Source organism: Trematomus bernacchii, unplaced genomic scaffold, assembly GCF_902827165.1.
Source record: "Trematomus bernacchii unplaced genomic scaffold, fTreBer1.1, whole genome shotgun sequence".
NCBI lineage: Eukaryota > Metazoa > Chordata > Actinopteri > Perciformes > Nototheniidae > Trematomus > Trematomus bernacchii.
The window spans coordinates 2,565,534-2,584,171 of NW_022987840.1; the positions used below are offsets into that span (position 1 = coordinate 2,565,534).

The window sequence follows — 18,638 nt, forward strand, 5'->3', positions numbered from 1 at the left end:
TTAGTTTAAAAATGAAATCTGTTAGAATTACTAGTTAGCTTTGAAAACATGTAATCAGTAACATAATCTGAGTATCAACATATAAAAAGTAAGGACCTCAATATCAAATATGCAAATAAATAGAAGAGGACAATTAAAAAAATTAGATGTTTTTTTCTTAAAGGTCACCTATTATGCAAAATCCACTTGTTCATGTCTCTTCTACATCAACATGTGTCCCCCCCCTCTGTGTAAAGAGATTCTGAAAGTTTCAGGAAAAAAGATTCTCTCTCTTTTTGTCCTGATCCATTTATATAAAAACCTGTCTGAAAATGAGCTGATCAGATTTTGGCCACTTTATGTCATAACGATGTTTTGGCTTGTGTAACCATTAGCCAATCACCAACCAAGGTAACCCCCCCCCCACCTTATCACCTGAATCTCCTCCTAGAGCACCATTGTGTTCTTTTTAACCAAATATCTCTCAGAGGGGCGTGGGGAGGGGCTCCTTATTTTCATCTAAAGTAACAGACAGAGAATCAGCACTTTTGAAACAGGGCTGAAACAGAGGGGATTATGGGATGCTGCAATGTTTCAGCCAAACACTTCCGAGACATGTTTGTATATATCTGAGACCTATAATATATTGATGAAAAACCGGATAATAGGGGACCTTTAAGTGTATTATGTAAGACAACAGACATGTAACCTTAAAAGAAGAAACCAAGATATTTAGTATCAAAAAAGGGTCCTCTGCTCAGAGATTCTATTAATAGGAAAACCCATCTTCCTATAAATGGTATATGATTTGGATGAAACCATAAATGAAGATATTGTGCCCCATAAATATTCTATCTTAATTGAATGTTTCATACCCGATGCCACCAATGCAGGGTAAAGGTTGTAAGGGTGTGGAGGTTGGGGTGGTGGGGGAAGCGTAAGGCACGTTAAACTGTCATGCATCCATCAGTGTCAATTTCCTCCCGTTAAAGACCTGCAATTGTGTTTTTATTAACCATAACGATCATTCAAATAAATGTCACAATACAAAAGTTACCAAGCAAATATAATGTTTAACGTGATAATTATAAAAAAACATTGTTAATGAAAGTAGTATGGGGTTTCAGAGAATTATCCAATATTGATATTCTTGTCTGGAAGTAATGGTGTGACAAAATCCACTCGATCCACTGGTGAAAGTGTCCATGAACACCCTGAGCTGTTTCCTCTCCAGAAGGAGTCTCACATTAGCTCCTTTGGTTACATCAGGTGTGGGTCTGATGTGGGTGTGATGTGAATATTCTGCTGACAGTGTTAAGCTTAACTAATGCAATATCAGCTCACACACAAACAAATCTGGTCCTCGGGTTTTGGAAAATCTCTGGTGGGCTGAGTTGACAAAATATGAAAAATAGCTTCACAATCCCTCATTTTATAGTGGATACAAAAACATATTTATATAAAGAATTATTTAAAAATATTTATAAATTCATGAAATAACAATATTGACAAGAATTGCCAGAGAAAGAAGATGATATATTATTAATTCTTTTTAAATGACATTCAAAAATGTAGTAGGTCACTATCCCTTTACCTTTTCAGATATTTGCTATATTTTAAGACAATATATCAGACAATATTGACTCATCACAGATCGATAAATGTGCATATGGCAACTAATGAGTAACAATAAGTTGTGGTACAGCATTGGGTTCATTTTAAAATGTATACATTTCATAAACATATATGAGAGACTATTCTTTATCCTCATGTGTTGCTCTACAGTGGACATTTATACACTTTAGTTTGTGCTTTAATATACAAATGATAGCTAAGACTTGGTTAATGACATAATTTTTATTTTTGCAGCTATACAAATTAGAGGTCACTGCACGTACAAAACATGATACATAACAAATGCAGCAGATATAAATATAAAAATGTAAGAGTCTTTAACTCCTGCTAGAGAGGAGGTCTTTGAATACTCATGACTGCAAATTTGGTCGCGTTATAGGATTACTATCATCTGTTATATTACTTAATAATGTACTTTGCTGTCTATTCTTAGTTTGTTTTAAAATGGTGTAAAACAAAGCACTGAAGGAGCATTTTATATTCTGTTAAGCTACACTATGTACATGGAAAGATGACAATATTATGCCCTAAATAATACAGATATTAAAATACTGAACTAACTGGAGATGAAGTGTACAAATTGTTTCCACTTTAAAAACAAACTGAACCAGAAAAAAACTACAATTTTCCCTTTTTGAAATTGTAAATCTCTTTGTTTAGAAACCTAGAAAGTGTCGCTCCTGGAAAGAGAATGTGTTTAGTGACTGATGGCAGGTTGGATTACATGTTGCATGCAGTCCTTTGACACAATAGGACATAATACATCTCCTGCTGTCTTTATAATACTGTGAGCAAAGTCTATAAACAATCTCAAATGTGTATGCAAGTGGAAATAGAGTGTGTTAAATAATTGACTTTAACAACAACATACTCTCTCCAACAGACACATTATATTTAATGGGGAACTCCACTGTTTTCAAACATGAAGGTTGATTCAATTGAATAAAGTACTCCATAACGCCAGCAGGGTTATCTCACTGCTGCTTGGAGATGAGTGACAAAACATGTGTGTAAGCTAGTTTGTGGCACTATCGGAAATAGAAGATCCAGCCTTTTTGGAACTTGACCCATAGAAGTGACTAAAAGAGACGATCTAAGCCTCTGCTGTGTTTATTCTGGTTCTTATGTTTCTCCAAACTTTATCGAAGTGCAACACTAAATCTCAGTAATGCCTCCTCAAATGAAATTGAAGCAGGTGTCTCTCCTCAGATTACAGTGGAGGAGCAGTACGTCACGTAAATGTGTTTTTCTTTTCTGGAAGTTGATGTACCTCAGAGGCTTGGAGCAGCACTATACACTGTAATAAGGTCCATCAGGTATCAGAAGCCTTGCTGTTTGTCAATGGTTCAATAGGTGTGAACTTGAGGGAAGCAGTCTTTGGTTAATAAAGCATTAGAAGTCCTTCACAGCGCCACCATGTCCCAAGAAAAAATGTTTTATATATACTATTACACTGACAAAACTGCTTATACTGTATGTGCCATGTCTGTTACCTCCCTCTTACTAAGTGTATTTAATTTAATCTAATAATGAAGGGGCTTGGGTGTGTAATGCTTATATGAAGGTATTAAAAACGTTAATATACTGGACTCAAAATGGTGGTTTCTATTAATGGTGAATGTGGTGAAGCTGAAATAAAGCCTGTCTCTGCTGGTGATCAGAAATGTCAGAGCTGGATGTTTATTGCAGTAATTTTCCCCTACATTCATTTTTAAACAGTCTTTTCCAGAAAAAACTTTTTTAAAGCAATGCTTATTTTTAAGAACATCATTTTATGTGCCATAAGGACAATTACACAGTTGTGTTGGATCTATTGATGCATTCCCACACTAGCGTGGAAATTCTTTGATCGTGTTATAAGAAATGCTAAATGTTTATTTATTTGTATGAATTAAATTTAAAAAAAAGAGTTGTGTGGGATGCCTAAATGTAGCTATACTTTCTTAAAAACAGCAACTTCATAGGCTGGCTGGTCTCTTTTGTAGGCTTGAGCTGTTATGTGTAATACCTATAAACAAAGTCCGTCTTAATGTAATCACAGAAAGTTTGCTATTAGCTGCAAACTTCCTTTGGTGAGAAAAATGCAGAAACAGGATAAACTAAAAGCAGAAGCAGCACACACCCTTCTGTCTAATGTGGTCATCCACAATGTTCGAAAACACTTGCATTCAAACCATCAGGAAAACCATCCGTCAGTTAGAGACTTAAATTGCCACAATATTTTTCAAAATGACTTCCCCTGTGCGAGCTGCATGCCACAACGGACAGCGTGTGGTAATGTGGAGATGATCAGCACACACCTTGGACTCTGTAACCATCCTTTAGTGTCAGAGACATCGGGGTGTCGATCAACAGCAGACGTATGGCGTGAGAAGACGGCCATCATGGAGAAAGATCAAAATGACTGAAGCAGAGGATCATGGGAGTCCTGAAAACGAAATGGTGGCATTTTATATAATTACATTTGAACAGTTAAATAACAAAGCATGAATGATTGGCATTCTTACCTGTTAAGTAACCTTTAGTGAAATCTTGTTTCGGGCCACAGTGATACAGGGCAGAAGCAGTTTTCACACCATCATATGACCTGCTACTTCTTATGTTATACACACAGAGCAGTAGTATGTACAATACTACCTCAAATACAAGAATGCCTGTAATGATTAATCTCAAAACACATATAAAAAGGCAACTACAATATGAGTGGACAAACTATAAGCATATGGTAAAGAGAGAAGTTGAAACGGTAAAGACAAGTCAATAACTTTGGAATTAATCCCATCTTTGCAAAGTTAAAAATTAAAATGCATGCAGATATTTTGTCAGAGAACCTTTGATTGAACCTCTTAATTCAATTAATTGTTCTTACTCATGGTGATAGATGTTCTACAACTTTTATATAAGTAGTCAAGTACTTTTTTTCATGTTTCTCAAACAGACATAAAACAGAGAACACCTCATGTTAGTAGGAACTGACGATAATATCATGAAACAAATTATATATACAGAAATTCCTTAGTCCAAGTAATGTATCTGTAATTAAAGTCTTAAACACAGTGTATTGTAACATGCAACAGCAATGATCAACTGATAGAACCATTCCAATATGAAAACACACATCTACTGTGCTGTTAAATAACACACTTACATGATGGTGTCACCTAGTGGTACAATTATGCAAGTGAAATAAATGTCTGGCAAAGACCTTTATTGTAAAATTAGGTTTCATCACATCACAATAAACATTTGAGTTCTCAGAGTTGATTACTGGTTAGCTGTACAACATACTGCAGGTTAAAATGGAAATATTGTGTAAAGAAAATAAAACCAAAAATAAAAAGGTGAGTACTCAAACACAAATTCTAACCGAGACAGTTTTGTTCTCCAGATTTCTAAATACATTGAGCTCACTCAAAACACAACAAAAAGCAAAGATAAAATCAATTCCTTTAAAATGTACATCATTTTTCTTATAAAAACTATTCATTTTATCACAAGTAAAAAGCCAGAAAAGAATCTATAGACCCCTAAAAATCTAAATAAGTACACTGAAACTACATAAAAGGTAAAAACGTTAAAAGTTGAAACCAATTGGGACATGTTTACTCATCAAGTTGTAAACACATTTACAGAGAATTGTTTATCAACTTGACTTTCACATCTGCAAGTTAAATTCTGTACACTCTAAGGCACTTGTGGCAGCCACAATGTGTAATACATGAAAAGGCACGTTACATTTCATCTGTGCACCTCTTTCCTGATAAGTATACTTATACATTCAGCATTCTAGTTTAGTGTAAATTATGCAATATCAAAAAATCAGCACATCAAATTAGCAGTGTAAGTAATATTTACAGTCTCAGAGATCAACTGGTCCATCATGGGACAGGTTGCTCCTGTTAATGTTGGTTTTTACACCACAAGGCTCTCCCGACTCACAGCTCCATTCTGCAACACAAGAAAAAGGCTCATTTAAATATGAGGAACAACGAATAAATATCCTAATTTGATTGGAGGTTGGTGATTTTATAGATTAGATAGGAATGAGCTTTACAGAGCTTTGACTAAACAGGTATTACGTGTTGTTTTTAATGTTTTTGTGGGATTTCTTGATAAGGAAAAATGAAATATGAACCGACTTGTCTTTAAAAATTCAGCTGAAGCCTAAAAATGTGCACAGAAGTCCCAACTTGGATTATAAAAATCCTACATTTTTCCTTTTGTCTTTAAAAAATGTCATCGTTACAGACCTGTGGCTCCTACTTAAAGGAAAAGGTCAAACATGTTGAAGTCCTCTTTATAGTTTACAAGTTTTGCTTGTTGTAATGTTTCCTCCTGCTCATGTACTTTCATCAATGTCAGTTATGGGGACAAATCCCAAAAACCCTTACATGCAAAAAAATATGAGGCTTAAGCTTTCCCAAGTTATTCAAATCAAGTAGATATCTTCAAAAGTTACGGTTGTTTTAGTATAAAAGGTATTATTTTTGTCCACTCACTGCAGCTCAACAAGGAAACACAATAAGGGGATTGTAAATATATAAACTGTAACTTCAGATTAGGATATTCAGTGGATTTCAGTAGCTCTGAAGCCTCAGATAAACATCACGTACGTCACAAACAATTTGAATTACATTAGGAAATTGCATCTTAATGGCCAATATGAACAAGAGGAATAATCAAAGCAACCAAAACTGGTTTCAGTGTGTGTTATATCTTCTGATTCTGATTTGAAAATAAACTTGAAAGATGTGAAACTATCCCGTGAGTCACCCTGAAGCTCACAGTGCTTTTTTGTGAATGTACAGAGTTGTGCTGTGACTCACCTTGCGGAGGTTGCTTTTCTTTGAGGATGACATACTTTCATCGTCACTGTACGGTGGCGGTGCAGGCGGTGGGTAATCATCACGGCGGCCATGGTGTCCGGAGGCCGGGACCTGGGGGAGTGGGGGGGGCCCGCGTGGCACCCTGCCCCGGTCCGAGCGGTCGCTCTCGCTGTCCAGGTGCTCCCGGCTGCGCGCCCTCTGCTGCTCACCCATCTTCTTCCTCTCCATGGCCTCTCGCAGGAAGTTGTCATCATAATCGTCTCGCCTCCCCCTGGCGTTTCCTTCAGGGCGGCGATCTCTCTCCAGGGCCATCAGGTCGTCACGGCTGCGACTGCGTCTCCCTGGGAGGCCGCCGTAGCCACCGCTGCCTTCTCCTCTCCCACGGTCTTCTGGGGAGTAGTCACGGCGCCGGCGGTCGTCGATGTCGCGGTTGTTGCCGCCGCTTCGGGCGCTGCTGCTCCACCCATCATCCGAGCTAAAGAGAGAGAAAAAGGCACACATTTAGAGGAGGAAGAAACGTACAAAATATGATGCTCCGCCATTAGACTCAGAGCTAAATATACTGTAGGTTAAACCTCAGTGTTGTGTTCTCCGTTCCAGCTTAAACTGAAGCATAGGTGTAGCTTTAATGCAGATTCTACGTCAATCAGATCAACTACTGTACCTGTACTGCACCTCAAAACTAAGCTACACTGTGTAATATGTGCAGCATTATATAAGGCTACTCAATTCAATGTGACATAGTTAAACTTTACTTAAACTAAAAGACAATTACATTCTCTAAGGAAGATGCTCATTTGTTGTCGTTATGCTTCATTCTCAAAGTGTGTCCCCTGTATTAGATAGGTACATTGGATCACCTAGGAAAATTATATGAATATTTTGTGAAAAAGAAATTCATAAAATACTGTTTGGACAGTTCAGCTGTAATGGAAACTTGATTATATGAAACAAAATCTGCAAACATCTGTGAATATAGCCTAATGCATTTGGAATCATTACATGGTTTAAACAGATATGTGGTTTTAATACCTGCAACACGATAACATAACTTTTATTCTAAATTTGGATATTACCTATCCAGAAACAAACCTTCCTGCACCAGCACAGCAGAGCTAACATGGTTGAACATTACTTCAATAATTGCACAATCCCAAATGATATCCAGTTTAATGTTAATAATCACCCAGATGTTTAAACCTGTTCCTGAAACAGTGCCTGTGTATTGCTGCGTCTGTTTCACTTTGAACCAGCCGTGTATGAACTGACTGCGATGACCCCAGAGACCTGTTGCCGTGATACTGTTTGACTGTGGGATTGTTTGTGCAGTTTCTTGGCTGGGAGCAGCAGAGGGGCCGTCCTCCTACTTTGCAGCATCCGGACAGAGTTCCTGAGATATTTAACTCATCCTGCCCACTCAGGGGAGGGGGCCTCTCTTCAACAAGAGAATCGTGTCTTTGACCTCACATTAACCACTGCTTTACACAGAATCATACACCACTGATTCTGACTTTAAAACCTCATTGTTACTTTCTATATACCTTCTATTATTGATAGGTTTGGTGTAAATCCCAGGAGCTAGTCTTAAAACTGTAAAACGACAGAGAATAATTCGAAAAACATGCAAAACACACATAACAATAATTTCCTAATCCAGCCTGGATCAAATACAAGTAAAAGAGTTTAAACAAGTGTTCACAAGTCAGTGCCTTTAACAAAAAAACACACAAAAGGAGGCCGTCGCTGTTTGTAGTTCACACACTCTTGATAATTATCTTATCTTGAGAGAAACAAAGACACACTCCACTCCAATGTCTATTATCAGCTTTTGCTAGCTTTACTGGTCGGATGGTGACAACATGGCCACAAACAAGAACCGCAAAACATTTCAAGTACACTTGCATCCAATCTTCAAATTGTGTTTTGCTTTTCAAATGATCATTCTGCTTGGTGCGAAAAGCTTATTTGTCGGCTCCTTTATATCCAATTTTAAGTAAATGTGAACAGTCTTCAATTCTTGGAGTCAAAGCTCAGCGACCCAAGCTAGACGACAAGTTCAGTGTCTGAGATACAACCAAGGTAAATAAAAAAACTCCAGTCCCTATTAAAAGGAGGTCCTGGTGACAATAAGGAGATGTTGCTCATGGAGACTCACCCTCTCCTGCCTCTGATCTCGTCTGGGCGGCGGGGCGGGGGGTCATCGCGGCCGTTGCGCCTTCCGATGTCGTCGAGGTTGTCCATGGAGCGCGCACGCACACGGTCCCCCATGTACCCTCCACCTTGACGCGGGTAGTTGTCGCGGCGCTGGCCTTGCTGGGAAACACTGCTGATGGTGCTCATGGCTTCATCCCTGTCGTAGACCGTGGCCAGAGGTGCAGGCTGGGGGTGACCCCCGCGACCCCGAGGGTCCAGGCCGTCGTGCAGGGAACTGACTTCGGTCATATTATCCACTTCAGGGGAAACGGAGAAAATTGTTAGGTGATGCTATTAATTGAAGTATTCATATTGTATACTGCAACTTGTATTCATGCATTTTATACCCGTTCTATTCTATATTAGCTTGTTTTATGTTTATTTTATTCTGTTTGCTTTTTGACTGTTTTGAAATGCCATTTTATGATGTCGTATTTCGTAATGCTCCTTATGTTTTTTTCATTTTTGTAAAGTACTTTAAATTGCCTTATTTTGAAAGTTGCTATATAAATAAACTAGCCTTGCCTTGCTTAAGAACAGAATACGACGGTGTTTTGGTGAAGGATAAGACATTTAATGTCCCATTAGGACAAAACTCATGTTACAGATAGCCAGGAAAAAATAATCCCTGAGCTACTCAGTCATTTCTCTAGACAGCAGTTTAAACATTAGTAAAATGACAGCATAGTGGTCTAATAGACGTCCTAATGGTTGACAAATAGTCCTATATGTTGGCGTTTATGAAATGTATATTACAGGGAAAAGTAGAAGCAAAGAAATACTTTTGTTTGCCGCAACAGATCCTAAACTAGACGCTGGCCGTGGCTAAGTGGCTGCCTCTTAACTCTTGACAGCTTTTACCAGAAGTTGATCTATTTTCCCCACAGTATTATGAGGGCACAGTGACTGAGACCAGAGTAGCAGGAAGTGATCAGTCACTCACAGCGGTTGTAGTTTCCGGGTCTGGATGGGTCCATGTTTGCCAGCTCCTTCTCCATATAGTAAATGGCACGTGTGGCATTACCATCGGGGTCTACCTGGATACGATACCCACTGCGAGCTGATGAGAAGAAGAAAGGGAAATCAGATTTGAGCATTGGCAGCTTAATGCAGATACACTAAACCAATGTGCTTTGAACATAACTGCAGTCAAGGTGTGGACACAATGGAGTCAGATTCCCCTTTAATACATTGATATTTTATATATACAGTTTATAAATATATATATTTACTATTTAAAGACATTGTTTTTCCTTTCATGTGCATAAATCCTGTGGGAAATCAGAAATAAATACCAGGATGATATTTATAACATAATCAACATATCTGTTTCAAAAAGCCACCTAATCTTTTATTTAAAAAAGTAGTTAACCAATGGGGTGCAACTCATCTCAACAATTCTAGTAGTGAAACAACAATGGTGAAACATGGAAACTCCTCTTATTATTACAACAGTAGACGTGTGGAAACATCTATAAATAGGCAGGTTTTGCGGTGGCAGGGCTAGAAAAACGTTTTAGAAATGTTACTCACTGTTGTCCACCCCACCATCTTGGCCATGCAGCAGAGGCACCTGGGAGCCCTGTCCAACTGCAAAGACACAACAAACACATTTAAATTAAGATTTAAGAAAGCTGTACATTAAAAAAAAACATGACATAACTACGGTCCGAGGTTTGCACACTCACACATTAGGGGATTTTATGTCATTATGAAACTCAAATGTGTTGTTTCTGCTGACTCAACTCCCACACAGACAGAAATGACTAATCAGCCGTTCTTATATGAGAAGTTAAAAGTACTCTTACCAGAGCTAGCGGCATCGTATTCACGACCGTAACCGTTATGGGGAGGTGGGTACCCGGCTCCGTTGGGTACAGGAAGTATGGGCATACCAGGCTGACCGTATCCTGGCTGACCGTATCCTGGCTGGGCGTACATACTGGGAGCATAGAGGGTGGGAGCATACTGACTCATGGGAATTCCACCTTTCTTCACTGCTTTTCCTGCCTCGTACACTGGGAAATAACAGAGGACAGCTGGTTAGAGTGGAATAAAACATAACATAACATAACATAACATAATGTATGTTACAGCAGAAATAGCTCATAAGTAACTGCTGAAGGACAAAGCCATTTTAAGGGTCCACTTTAAGAAATAGTGGGAAATACAACTACATTTTTATTGTCGCAAATATTAAATGAAAATTATCATATTTGATATGCCTGTCCTTTAGTTTTTGTACAATTTAGCATGTTTAAAAAGCAAGTCAGCTTCATAACATGCCCTTGTTTAAAGTGAAAATCAAGCTTGGTACAGTTTGACATTGTTAAATGTTATCGGAAAGCTAGAGCTTAACCTTATGGACACAGTTGTGTGTGAATATTACCGAAAGACATGGAACATTAAAACCGTTTGAGAAGTTCAGAATAAGTGCTGACATATTTATTTCAAAAAGGATTTAAAACATGTATTATGCTGTAAAAGAAAGACAAGAAGTGCAGTTTCATTGGCTTTCCATGTGGTACTCACAGGCCCGTGGGCAGCAGCAGCGCTCGGGGCAGCAGGGGCAGCTGATGTAGCAGCAGCAGGTGTGCGGACAGCACTGACACCAGCAGATGCCGATCAGCATCAGCAGCAGCAAGAAGCCAAACACCACCAAAACAACCAGGAGCCAGTCTGTGTGGGCCAGCAGGGGTGCATTAGATACATTTATATTAATATTTACATCACTAAATCTCCTTTAAAGAGGACATATTATGCTAATGTTAAGGTTCACATTTGTATTTTGTGCCTATACTGTGACATGTATACATGCTATAAATGTTCAAAAAGTGCTTATTTTTTTTCATACCGCCTGTGCATGGGTCAACTACTTTGAGTTGTCCCGCCCCTTCGCCTATCACTGGAGCACAAGCCAATAGAAGCGTTGTTCCCTAGTGATCTCACTATGTTATGGAAGTAGACATAGTCTAAACATTTTAGCCTTTGCATACCATTTTCTTCCACAAAAACCTAAATATCACACTACAGCAAAGGGACAACCCAAAACGCATGATAGGACCTCTTTAACATGCAAGATAAAGCCAGAATATAAGAAAATATTTTCTTGAACTGCAGAATTATTTGTCAACAGCATTTGTGAGAAAAAAAAACATGAGAATGACTAAAGGAATGGGAACTCTTCTCTTTGAACAGAAAAGTTGGATTTTTGTTAAACAAGTGGAAGCTGTCCGTGTTGGTATGACGATAGGATGTGTTGCTTCTTGTTTGTAAGTATAAACACAGATTTTATTTATGTTATTGAGTGTTCAGATCAACAAAGCATGCTGGCTGCTGTGGTAATTTTCAAAGGTATTGTGAAACCGGTAAAGCAGGTTTTTTGTTGTGCCCAGGAGGGGATGATTTCACTCTGCGTGTCAGTTCAGGCAGCACATGCCACAAAGCAAAGAAACAAACAGTAATGGTTGGGGGACAAAATGTCAGTTTAAATGAATCAACTAAAATGGAAAACCTTTTTGTTCGAATGTAAAATATTATGTTGCCATGTACACTGATAAGGAAATGTGTGCTCAATGCACCTTTGTTTCAACTAGGCAACTACAGAAAGTCACACATGTGAGCTTAGCCATATTAAAGAGAGAGAGAGAAACAGAAGTAGATAAGGAGGGAGTGTGAGGTAGAGAAAGATTGTGTGTAAGTCAAGTATCATACGAGCAGAACAGTTAAGTTTGCCTAACCGTATTATTACCTTCTCCCATTCTCACCCACAACAGGATGTTTGAATGTAGGGAGCTGTGGTTAGATGAGTCATACTTTGTACGTAATCTTTTGAACTAGGATTATGACCTTTGGCCAGAAATAGTTTTATATGTCTGAGGCTTTAATTGCTCAAATTCAAACTCACAACCTGAGTGACTTCAAGCAATGCAGCCAGGTGGTTGTGTTATAAATGTTTCCTTTCCTCTATAGCTAGTCCTTATCCTCTCTGTCATACAACTCTACTGTGGGACTACAACATGACTGAGCTATATCAAGGGGTTTGTACTACCTTCCATAACCAGCAAGTCAATACCAGGCAGCAGGTCAGTAGTATTTGACTTTCTCTCTGTGAAAGAAAGATAAAGCCACAATTACTTTAAAGTGGTCTCGGTCAGATTTCTACTGCCTAGAACGAATTACTTTTAAGACTCTTCCTGCTGGTGGCAAATGTGCCCTCTGTTGAAGGAACTATACATCTGCCCATACACTACGTCACTAAGTTACTTAATCAGGCCAAGTTTATTTTTCAACTTTTAATAATGTAAAAACCTTTTTGTGTGTGTGCATGGGTGGAGGAAAGTAAAGATAAGGGGAAGTATAGAGAGGGAAAAAAACAAATGTGACCACATGAGCTCCAAATGCAACTTACCAAGAACAATTAGCTCTGTGTAGTCTTCCCCGTTTCCTGAAAGGTCCTGGGCGGAGACCACAGAACAGACGTAGACACCGCTGTCGCCCCATGCCGTCTGCGCGATGTTCAGGTCTGCATCTGTGAGGAAAGAAATAGGTCCATAGGTTTGATTTGTTGTCTTAGAGAGGCTATAGTATTATTATTTTTCTATTATTACAATCATAGAATAGCGGGATCATATAATCCTTGTTCAATTGCAGTTTTTGTAGTTCTTTTACACGAAAAACAAACAATTAAAAAAATACTCATGCCCATACTGACAGTGTATTGAGCTGTATGCACTCCTACAGTTTTTCTCACCTCACCTTTGTTTTGATAAATATGACAAGGATAAACAATGCACTGCTCAAAATCATTTATCTTTTGAATAACGTATTTTCCTGGAACACTCTATAAATAAATGTCACGCACATTTTTTTTAAATGAAAAACGCTATGCTGATCTACACGAGTTTATATGTGTAAATATTGCATAATGCAGACAAACTATGATAAAGCAATGCGCTATATTGTGGTTGCATGCTTGTGTGTGTGAACACGTCTGAAAGCAGGCTGTGTGAAGTACAGACGAATGTCTTTTCAGTTTCATCGTGACTGGGAGTGAAGATAGGGAGAAATAATAATACGCCTCTGCACTCTACAATGTGATGTCTGCAGTTTCCATGTAGCCTGAAATAAACTCATTCTTTACCTAGTAGCAAATCTGGCAGTTTCCAAACCGAAATGTGATGATACAGTACATAAATAAGTTTGTAGTAGTAAGTATTAATGCAGATTGTTAACAATTTACAGTTTTTATAAAAGGCCTGTCGTACATTATCATGATACTTTTCATTCTGTCCTCTGGCCTCAGCAAACCTGCTACGTCACTGAGCTGTGAACTTTGACCTAGGGGTTAGTTGAGTATCAAAATCACAAGCATGTTTTCTGGCTCATTGTTTATCTGTGGTTTCAGCACAGTGCACTATTCAAGTCTCAAGGCTTTTATTGTCATATGTGCATAGCTACAGTGTTTTTATGACAATGAATATCTTAGGTCACAGGCTGCTCCAACAGTGCAACACAATAACACAGATGAAATAGTGCAAGTAAATAAAATAAAATAGAAACATAATATAATAGAGACAGTGCAGAATAGTCTATAATATACAGTAATTGGAATATTGACATACGAGTTAAATCAGTGGCAATGCCTCCTGCTATCTCCCGCTCAGACAAGCCTGCTCCATTTAGTCCAATCAGATCGCGGCTCATTTGTAAACAGACTCTCACAGCCTAGGTAGGGCTGTGCGATTATGGCAAAAATCATAATGATGCTGTATGATGTCCTTTTTGTTGTTCTGTTTATGTTTTTAATGTATCATGTGGAACCTACTTGAGCAGGTCTCCCTTGAAAAAGAGATCAGTGATCTCAATGGGATACACCTGGATAAATAAAGGTTTGAAATGAAATGAAAATAATTACGATTATTTTGGTCAATAATTGATATCACGATTATTAAATACGATTATTCATTGACTTTGAAAACATCCATTTATTGTACTTTAAAACAAATACAAATAATAATTTGAACAGTATCTTTTTAACTGTTGATTACCCTGAACGTATAATTCAACTGAAAAACCAATACAAAAATAAATGATACATTTAAATAAATAATATCAAAATAATAAATACCAATAAACAAGATCAACAAATATTTTGGAGCGCACTTCAACAAGCTACTAAACATATATAAATATGATAAATACAAATAAATTAGATCAAATATGTTGCAGTGCACTGTCACAACCTAGCAAAGCAAAATAATTGTTTTTTTCGATTATGTTGTTTTCGTAATTGTGGCAGGCCAAAATCGTAATTGCGATTAAAATACGATTAATTGCACAGCCCTAAGCCTAGGTGTGTCCTGTTAGTTAACCCTTTACTGGTTATATGAGTTTTTTTTAGCAAGAATGTATCACTTTTTTGGAGAATGATTACTACTTAAAATGTGTAAGTGCTCTGCTATGCACCAGGTCTTCGTTTAGTGATGGTGTGAACCTGCACTTTATCTTTTATCTAAGAGTGATCATGCCTTTGTCAATAAAACCCTACACTTTTAAATAAGTTCTTATTAAGAGATCAGGTTGGCAACTTGACTAATAACTGTCAGATCTATGCTACTGTGTTAACCTTACTCTAACCTCATTGTTTCTATGTCTGTTGTGTTTTATTGTGCAGCTGTTATGTACATTTTATATTTTTATTAGTATTGATGTTTTTTTAACTTCCTTCAGCCCTGTTAAGACTTTGCAGATTAGCCTTTAAAAAGCGCCAAAGTGATGATTATGATTCAGAAAGGAAATGTTGTTTCACATGCATGGTGGCAGTATAAATAACCCTGGATAGCTATTAAAGCTAAATTAGAAGGAGATCATTATGTCAGCATTTCTGTCCTATTGAATACATTATTTTCTCATTAGCCTACCTCCAAGGTGGGTATGAATCAACGGCCTATTACAAAATATCAACCTGAACGTTACACTGGGCCGTCATAAATCCAGTAGCTTCTCTTTTTAAGTTCCCCTTGAGATTACCGCCCCCGCATTTAACTACACTTATTGACAAAAAGGACGGTGACAAATACATCTTTGAATGTTGAATCTTAATTTAGTCACAGTTGACTCATCATATCCAAGCAGATGTACACAGATATGAGAGCGGTAACACAAAGCTCTGACATAGATAAATACTAGTGTTTACACGCTTTACAGAGTCAGATAATGACAGAGTAAAGGTATTTCAATCACTTACCTTGGCTCGTTTGTCGAGGAAAGAAGTATGTTAATTCAAAACTGGTCATAATATAAAAATTGGTCATAATTTCATAAAGCCCAATTTTCTCTGTGTCTTGTTATGTCTGACCAACACTAAAAACTCAAAGATATCCAATTGAATATAAAGTCACAACAGGGAAACTCAAATTAACATATATTTCTATGAAAATGTGAAGATTAAGTGATTATTATCAAAAAAGCTACAACTTTTCTGTTAAATTAATAAATACTTTTACTAAATTCATCACAACATATTACTTTTTAATTTAACTGAATTAAAAGTGAAAGAAATGTATACCTGGTCTTTACTATATACTGTATAGTATACTATGAGATATTAAGTGTTAACTTTGATTAACTTACTGTTCTGGACGCTGATCTTGCGCCCCTGGTAGTCTGAACCGAGGGTAACAGCAGCGTTTTGTTTGGAGGCCACGATGCGCACCGTCCTCTGGGAATCGGCACACTCGATGTTGGGGTCATAGTTGGGGTTGTTCTGAGACAAGATGCTGTCCGCACTGTTTGGACTAAACGCAGCCTGGATGGGGTCCCGGCAATATGATTTGTACTTCCACGTGACAACAGGAGACTGAGAGGCGGTAGTCTGGTAGTTGCAGTTGAGGGTGACGTCCTGAAAGAGGATGACGATGTACCTCCTGGTGGGGCACTGGACCGAGATGGCCATCGTGGACTCTAGAAAGAAATAGTGGAGAATTAAAAGTATGAGATGGGCTGGTAGATAATGATTATTATTAGCTAAATGTTACTCACATTTGATCATTTGTTTATGGTTTCTTATTACTCCACAAAACCCCTAGGGTGTGGTATCTGAGAAACAGTATTTCCTCACTGCTAGTATCACTGAGAGTGGGTGTAATGAGTCACCTCAGACTGCCTCTGTTTTTCAGCCTGACCATTACATCCAATTATGAAAGCTATGAATACTTAGGATGTTCTAAAAAGAGAGGATTCATCATATCCTTAATGTCGTTACAAAGCCAAGACATTTATTACAATTACATTTTTGGTTTGTTTTTCATAGGAATTGTTGACAGTAAGAAAAAACTGATTATTTCCAGCAAGGCATATTTTACAGGAGGTGATCACTTTGCTGTAGTGACTTCTGTCTGCTGGGACTTCTCTCTCAACCAGCGACATTATAGCAAATATAGCATGACAAACATAAAATGATAGGCAGTGCGATGGTTTTTGACCACCAACCAGAAAATATTTCCTAATTATTTATATTATTTCAAGTTGTTTGATTCTTCAAGTCCTCTGTTTTGAATCTTCTGCAGCTCTACTAAATAATGGCATATATGCTTATTGGAGTTATATATGTTGTACTGCCATACAACAAATAAAATACTAACAAATTATTACCAGTTTTAATTGTGAAGGAAGATTCTAGGTATAACAAAACAACTACCCACAAGAACAAACTACAAGTGAAGAAATACTTAGATAATTTACTTTAGTAAAATAATCCTGAATTCAAAATGTTACTTAATTAATTGATAAATCAATCCATCAAAAGTAAAGCTACTAAGATACAAACTGGCTCCTATCAAAATACTATTTTGTTTTGAATCAATAAATGCATGTAATATAAATGTTTGAGTTGTTCAATGAGGAGATAATGTAAGATACCATGTTTACTACAGGGTAGATTACTAGGCTACTATGGTACAGCATCATATTCAAGCACGTCACTTGTGTTTTTAGGTAAAAAGTAACAAGTGGCTTTAGGCCCAAGTGTCAAATTGATGTGGAGTGAGGTAAAATATTTCCTCCTGACATTGTTTTCTAGTGAAGAAGAAGCATAGAGTAGAAAACGTGCTAATACTCGAGTAAAATGTCACATGTAACAGGTGGTTATATGGTTAACATATGTCGTTTGATAATTTTATTCAACATTCGTATACATAGCATTTAATAAACCCTTGCATGCATAGGAACCCTTTCTCAAACTGTGACAAAACTGATATTACCACAAAATAACGACACTGCGAGCGGCTATTTATCAAGGGACTTTTTACGGAAGAGGGCCCACCCTGTTTTGCAAAAAAAGAAAAACAGGCCAACTTACCTGTTGCCACTAAAGCGGCGATGATTAAGGTCCAGAACATTTTGAATCCTCTTTCCTCAAGGTTTCAGTCGACTTGTTTTAATATTATTTCCTTAGAGACCCAAATAAAACTTCGTCTTATGCATAATATTGAGCGCAACTGTACTTTTCCTCAGCCAGGTAGTTTCAGCTCCATTTTGTGTCTTTGTACGTTGTAGGCGAAGGGGAGTACCTGAACGCCCCACGGCAGCAGAACAGCCAACAGGTGAGCTTTCAAATACAGGTTGTGAAACACAGGGGTGTGAAAATGGTTTTGGGTTATTTCTTTCGTCGACTGTGGATACATTTGACACCAAACACCTGCTAATAAGAGGAGTATATCGTTTTATACGGAACCATCCCTTTCTCAACACATTTTGTAATCGCCCAAATAAAAATGTAACCAATAAACTACCTTTAACCTGCCCGCCAGTTGGTACGACCCAGACACTGATAAGATGTCAAAGCACCATTGTGTGTTAATGTTCAACTCTCATCGTGTGTGTGTGTGTGTGTGTGTGTGTGTGTGTGTGTGTGTGTGTGTGTGTGTGTGTGTGTGTGTGTGTGTGTGTGTGTGTGTGTGGGGGGGGGGCGTGCATGTGTGAGAGAGCTGGCGTAGGGCCTAC

The 18,638-nt window shown here is 37.9% G+C and overlaps 1 protein-coding gene across 2 annotated transcripts; it reads right to left on the bottom strand.

Moving 5' to 3' along the window:
• Positions 1–4,494: 4,494 nt before the first annotated feature.
• Positions 4,495–18,221, bottom strand: lsr (lipolysis stimulated lipoprotein receptor). 2 transcript variants are annotated; one of them, XM_034112638.1, is made up of 11 exons: positions 17,995–18,221; positions 16,269–16,598; positions 13,045–13,164; positions 12,685–12,741; positions 11,166–11,312; positions 10,442–10,651; positions 10,167–10,223; positions 9,577–9,693; positions 8,596–8,890; positions 6,441–6,915; positions 4,495–5,562 (listed from the first exon to the last, which is right to left on the bottom strand). In XM_034112638.1, exons 1-11 carry the CDS (start codon positions 18,032–18,034, stop codon positions 5,527–5,529), a joined length of 1,884 nt encoding a protein of 627 aa, XP_033968529.1. In that variant the 5' UTR covers positions 18,035–18,221; the 3' UTR covers positions 4,495–5,526. The 2 variants fall into 2 exon arrangements, with proteins under 2 accessions (XP_033968529.1, XP_033968530.1); XM_034112639.1 differs by lacking the exon at positions 12,685–12,741 and having other exon boundaries at positions 17,995–18,220.
• Positions 18,222–18,638: the final 417 nt, after the last annotated feature.

Bases quoted from the DNA above. Each gene is read 5' to 3' on its own strand.
- lsr (XM_034112638.1), bottom strand. From the start codon at position 18,034: ATGTTCTGGACCTTAATCATCGCCGCTTTAGTGGCAACAG. The intron at 16,599-17,994 runs GTAAGTTGGCCT...ATTTCTTTCTAG, and splicing joins CGCCGCTTTAGTGGCAACAG to AGTCCACGATGGCCATCTCG. The intron at 6,916-8,595 runs GTGAGTCTCCAT...CTCTCTCTTTAG, and splicing joins GAGATCAGAGGCAGGAGAGG to CTCGGATGATGGGTGGAGCA.